Below are 6,085 nucleotides of genomic sequence, written 5' to 3' on the forward strand. Positions count from 1 at the left end.
CAGAGAACACAGGTAGGCAGAGAGGCAGGCAGAGAGAGGAAGGGAAGCAGGCTCCCTGCTGAGCAGAGAGCCCGATGCGGGGCTCGATCCCAGGACCCTGGGATCATGACCTGAGCCGAAGGCAGAGGCTTCAACCCACTGAGCCACCCAGGCGCCCCATGCCTGTAGAGAGTTTAATGAAAGGACTGTTTGCCAAGGCATAAGGGATGGGATATGGGGTTTTGGAGTTAGTAATGACTTGGAATACTGACCACTTCTACACTTGAAAGAAAAGGGGGTAGGCATCTGGACCTGTGGCAAGGGTATCTGATAGGTCCTGCAGCCTTTAGTAGAAAACCCAACAGGGAAGTGGCCAGGAAAACATATACCCTAACTTCCCTCCTTAGACACTTTTTTTTTTTAAATAAAATTCAATTAACCAACATACAGTACATCATTATTATTTGATATAATGTTCAGGGATTCATCAGTTGTGTTTAACACCCAGTGCTCATCGCATCTCCTCAGGTGCTTCTAACCCAAGAGGAAACCAGAGGAGAAAAGAAGAGTTAGGGCAGTCTTTTGAAGTCAGCTTCCAGAGGTACAGAACGAGAAGGAGAAGAATGGAGGATGCAAGTGGAGAGGCAGGGGGAGGACACCCAACACAGAAGTACAGCTGCCCTTCTGTGATATTCTCTCGTAAATGAAATGATGTTCCACTAGAAGTTCTCTGTCACCACACTTCCTTTTGGGATATATTTAGAAAGTACACTTAATGAAGTTGACCTTTTAACTGGTAAAGCATAAAATCCACAATCAATAGCAATTTACACAGGAAATTCTTCTTACTCATTCACATACCACGTTAGCAGTTCGAACTCTTTTGAATAGAGGGTGATGAGCAAAAAAAAAAAAAAAAAAAAATTACAAAATCACCTTGCGAGTGACTCAAATGATAATATGTTGAGTTTTCTCTTATTTTTAGCCCTCAGTTATCATATTATCTCAAAATTTGATCTTGATTCATTTTTATCACTTAAATTGCTTTATTTTCAGTTATATTTTGAAAGGATTTAATCTTTTAGAATTACACAGTTTAAAAATCTATTTTAAAAACTAGATGGCAGTTCTAAAAGCTAAAGGGTGAAAGAAGGCCCCAAATTATTACCCAACAATAAACTAACAGGGATTTAGATTCTAAAATGCTACATTTTAGATTCATTTTGAGTTATCACCTAATAAAAAATGAACATAACTCATTGTTTATAATTTTCATTTTTAAGGAAATGGTAATCTACCCATGCGCTCTTCTTTATTGATCTGCCATAATTTCATCTAAGCTTTGATATTTGTGCTAAAATTAAGTTAGCAATAAAATGACAAGACTTGTGATTCCTCCCCACCTTTTCTTCCTCTTTGTAATGGTCCAAATCATCAAAGAGGACATCTTAGCTCCATGGTTTTCATGCTCTTTTGATTGTCAGAAAAGTTTTTGCAAAGACTAAAGTAAATTAGCATAAACCCTGGAACACAACTAAATGTATAGTATGTCAATGTGTTTAGGTGCAAAGGAAAAAAAAAAAAAAACAGAGGGTGAAATCTCAATTTTAACTAAGAGAATGATTATCATAGAACTTTGAAAGTGGCTTTCTGGGAATGACATTAATATTCAGTAATGAATGATAATAGCATCTCTCATTTATTCTATTCTGTGATAAAAGGAAACCATGCATTAAGGTAGCTTGGAGTTAAAAATAACAAGATATCCTATTCTTTCTTTTTTTGAAAATTCCCTTTCATGACTTCTTTCTAAAGATGAGGTCAGGAAAAAAGACAAATTTAACTATGTAGATGACTACGATTGTGGAATGATTAAATTTGGTCTTCCTTAAAATAGATTTTGTAAACTGAGAACTACAAGGTTTGTCTGCTAAGAAAAAGCAACTTAAACCCATTCACTCACCAGACATTAAAGAGAATATTACTTATTCTTACATTGACAATACATGGTATCGTAGATACCTTGCAGTGTTAATCCACTTATTCACTTTTTCACTAAATAGTGTGGACAGGAAAATAGTAATAATTCAGTCTTTAAAATATGTGGCAAAACAGATAAAATATTTGAGGAAAATATACATTATTAAGTATGTAAGTACCATAGAGTTAAATAAATAAATAAATAAATATTACGGCCACATCTTACTCATTTCCCTATTTCCAGTGCCTTGCACAGAATAGATCCCAGCAACAGGCATTTGTCTGCTCTTTATTTGCAAGTTGTTTTCATTACAAATGGAGAGTACACTATCTTGCTGAACACAATTTATTAAACTACTTTAATGTACTATTAGTGCTTTGAATTTTACAATATGTCAAAAGCAGGCAATTTTTGTTCCATGAACAGGTTGTTGAGACAGTATCAGAAGCAATTTTCTCATTTATTTATATTTCCAGGCTTCTCTCATCAATCACGGGTAATGCCTGTAGACAGGGGTGTACAGGGTTGACTAGTGTGTGGGTTGCTAGTCAATAGAAGAAAGTTTCCTCCAGAGCTGAGGTAGATCCAAGTACCTACGTTAAAAAAGATGTCCTCAAGGGAAGCATGATGCAGCTAATATTTCATCAAACCTATGCTCTTAGAATACCATTTCAAAAGATTTTGAGTAGAACAGAAAATTTTGAGTCTGGAAAACAATTTGGCAACTAGAAAATATTGGGTGTTTCGCACTTTATTGACCCAATCCCCAACTCCATTGAAATCTAATTAATAAGTATCCAAGAACATAAACTCCAGAGTCCCTCATTTTTGCAACATTGTGATTTGTGGCAGATAGCAAGGCAAAAGTCAGATCACCATTCACATTTCTCATTTCAACCTAGAAGACCACAAATTTGCTCTCTCTCTCTCTCTCTTTTTTTCTTTTTTCTCCCTCTCTTTTCTTTCTTCACTATTTACCTTTCTGCCTTACATTTCTGCTTCTGCTTTTTCAGATAGCTCACCAGAAACCTCACAGGAAGAGGAGCAAAGTCTACATTGTCCACATTAGTGTCCTACATGGTGACAAGTCATATTAATGAAAAAAGATCACACATCTTCTGTAATTGCCTAGGCAATGTGACAGTAACTGAGCCCTGCCCGGAGAGCCCACTCCACTTCTGGTATGAGCTTCCAGTAAGCCTTGGTGGTGAATGACAAGTTAACCCCTTTGGAACCCCACCATTTTCAACACTCAGAGGACCTCTCTCATTAGTCTTATAAAATAAAGTATGAAATTCCAACAACAAATATCATGCTGTTAAATTAACAACATCACACTGCTACATACGACTTAAATATCTCCCATAACTTTATGACTGGAAAAACACTGTTCAGATTTCATTTACCAGTTTAAAAATAGCAAACTCTAATTTGAAACACATACACACACATCGTGCCCACTCATTAATATTCTTTCTTAGTGCTAGGCAAATGTTCCTTCCTATAAATATAAATAAAATTCAGTACAATCATAAATTTTAAAAGTCAGATTTGTCAAAAGATGATGTTTGTTATGAAACAAATCAAGAAAAAAATATTTCTTAGAGCCAAAATGATAAGCCACAATCTGTTGACATAACAGTGGCTATTCATCTATTTTTAATGTATAAATCAAAATTATTCTGTGTTTATTTTCACTTGAAGATAGTCCATTGATTATTATATCCCTGACCAATGAAATTTCTTCTTCTTGGGTGGGTGAGCACTGAGCAAAGCAAATAACAGATTTCCAACATCTGCAAATGGTGTGATAAGTTTTTTCAAGAAATCATAGGAAGATTGCCTTTGTAATTTTGTAGATCCAGACATGAGCTAAAAAGAAAATTAGAAAAGATGCCCACAGACCACTTTAAGTTCACAGCAAGTCCAAAATAATACTGCTGTGCTCCTTAACAAGGAGGGGTTGCTCTTTGTAGACAGCAGAAACACTTATAATACACAAGGCACTCCAATTAAGTTTTGATAGAAGTTACGTCACATTTCAACTCACCGCTGGATGTATGGGTCGGGACAGTACTGTAGGGTAGCACACCGAGAAGTTTCACAATTCATTTCCTTCAACTCTCTTTGATAATCAACAAGTGGAGAACAGTTAGAGAACATATACACATGTACCTGTGTATATATAGATAATAAAGCCAGGAGGCTAAAAGCAATAGGGTCAAATGCTATCAGACATAGAAGTTTAGACACTTCCCCCTTCGTACACATTTGCAAAGAGGCGGAGCATTTGTTGATTTTAGCCAATGAGATTCGTCAAGTGACTCAAACATCAGAAACAGTTGATTCTTACCAGCTGGGCATCCTCTCTCAAATTGTTCTTCCCCCTCTACCACGGCTTCAGAGTCCTGGAGGTATAGTGGTCACATTTGTTGGCAACTTGGAGGCATCTCTGAACTTCTGATCTCTCTGGTGATTGGATGCTGGCGTGAATGGCATCAGAGTTTAATTTCAGCAGCCGGGACTTTTATAACAGAACTGAGCTGATGAGTGTCCATCCTGCCCCAGCTAATTAATGTTTCCATGTATCTGCATACTGATTTGATTTGAGGACTTCTGTAACTGCTTCTGGAGGAGGGTTTTTTTTTTTGTTTTGTTTTGTTTTGTTTTTTTCATCTCCACCTCCCCGCCCCCTCCCCCCCCTCCCTTTCTCCCTTTCAGTCAACCGCCTGTTGTGGTCACAATCTCAAATAGCAAAGACAGGGAAATTCCTTGATTATATTTAACCTAGAACTCACTCTTCGTCTCAACTAAAAGAAACTTGTATCCATTCACATCCCTTAGAAGATTTTCCTTCCCCAAATAAAAGAAAATAACCTTTATCGAGCTGTGTCTCATTTTCAAATATCCTACCTCAAACACACACACACACACACACACACACACACACACACACACACAAGATTTTCTTAAAGTGATAATAGTTAATTATTTCAGACTATTTTGAAGCTTACAAAATTATTTTAAATTGCCTGTTACTGAGACATTCTGGTTTACTTCAATCTCTTTCACTCTGCCTTACTTTCTTATTATGTTTATTGTTTTTGCTGGTTTTGGTTTTGCTTTGACTCTACCTACTTTAGAGTAAAAACGTTAAATTCCTCCTATATCCAAAAATGAGTATAATATCAGAAAAGTCTACATACAGAATCACTTACTTCCTTTCTGAACACAGGCTGTAAACCTATCCTGGTTTTGTGGATTTGGAAATTGAATGAAATATGATTCAGAAGCTAAATTAAAATAGACTCCAGCAGAAAAAAAAAAAAAAGTTCGTGTGCCTAAGCGTCACTAACATGGCAAGTTCACATCCTCCACTCACCCGCTAATCACAGGTCACCTGTAAATGGATAGCATCAACAGTAGCCAAAAGTGTGAGATAATCGAAAATCCTTTTTGGAGAAATTTGACATTTCCTTAAAAGAAATTCTGGTTTTCAAAATGTGTTTCATAAAATATTTCATTTGTTGCTTCAGCCAGGATAGAAGGGAGAAGCTATTTAAAACTTGACATTCTCTTCCCTTACTTAGCCTGAGAGTGTCTAACATCTGTGAATTGTGAAATTCACAAACATGCTGGCCTGAGCCCCAGCCAAATCAAACAGCTTGTTCTACAAAATGTAAAACTTGAAGGGAAGATCATTTTACTAATTAATTATAGATTTGTTAATTGGAGTTACAGTGCTTGGCTTTACTCCTGCTCTTCGAATACAGGTGACCAGAATATAAAAAATTCATAAATTGAAAATAATTTCCTTTCACCATGGCCAAGTTCTTCCATCACACAGGGCCTTGTTTTTTCCCATTTATAAAATGAGAGGTGAAATAATGATCTGGTAGTGCAGGGCTTCTCAAATGTTAATGCATCTGTGAGTCACCTAGAAATCTTGTTAACACATCTTCTGGTTCAGTAGGTCTGTGGCAAGGCCTGAGACTCTGTATTCCTGAGAAGCTTCCACGTGACACTGATGCTGCTGGTCCTTGCATCACATTTGGAATAGCAAGACTTGGTGCTCTTTTCAGGCCTGATATCTATTTACTTCTAGGAAGTAAGTATAACTTGTTG

At 36.7% G+C, this 6,085-nt stretch overlaps 1 protein-coding gene across 4 annotated transcripts in view; it reads right to left on the reverse strand.

Annotated features, from left to right (window-relative positions):
- The window catches only part of LOC111147588 (tumor protein 63), a 224,840-nt gene extending 220,734 nt beyond the window's left edge, over window positions 1-4,106 (reverse strand). For 3 of the 4 annotated variants that reach the window (XM_022503721.1, XM_022503730.1, XM_022503749.1), the window contains exon 1: window positions 4,011-4,094. In XM_022503721.1, the coding sequence (XP_022359429.1) occupies window positions 4,011-4,072 (62 nt within the window). In that variant the 5' untranslated portion in view covers window positions 4,073-4,094. Of the gene's footprint in view, window positions 1-4,010 lie in introns of all 4 variants that reach the window. The other variant, XM_022503712.1, reaches the window with a different exon arrangement.
- Window positions 4,107-6,085: the final 1,979 nt, after the last annotated feature.

This window comes from Enhydra lutris, unplaced genomic scaffold (genome assembly GCF_002288905.1).
Source record: "Enhydra lutris kenyoni isolate GAN:26980312 unplaced genomic scaffold, ASM228890v2 scaffoldscaffold2, whole genome shotgun sequence".
Taxonomy (NCBI): Eukaryota; Metazoa; Chordata; class Mammalia; order Carnivora; family Mustelidae; genus Enhydra; species Enhydra lutris.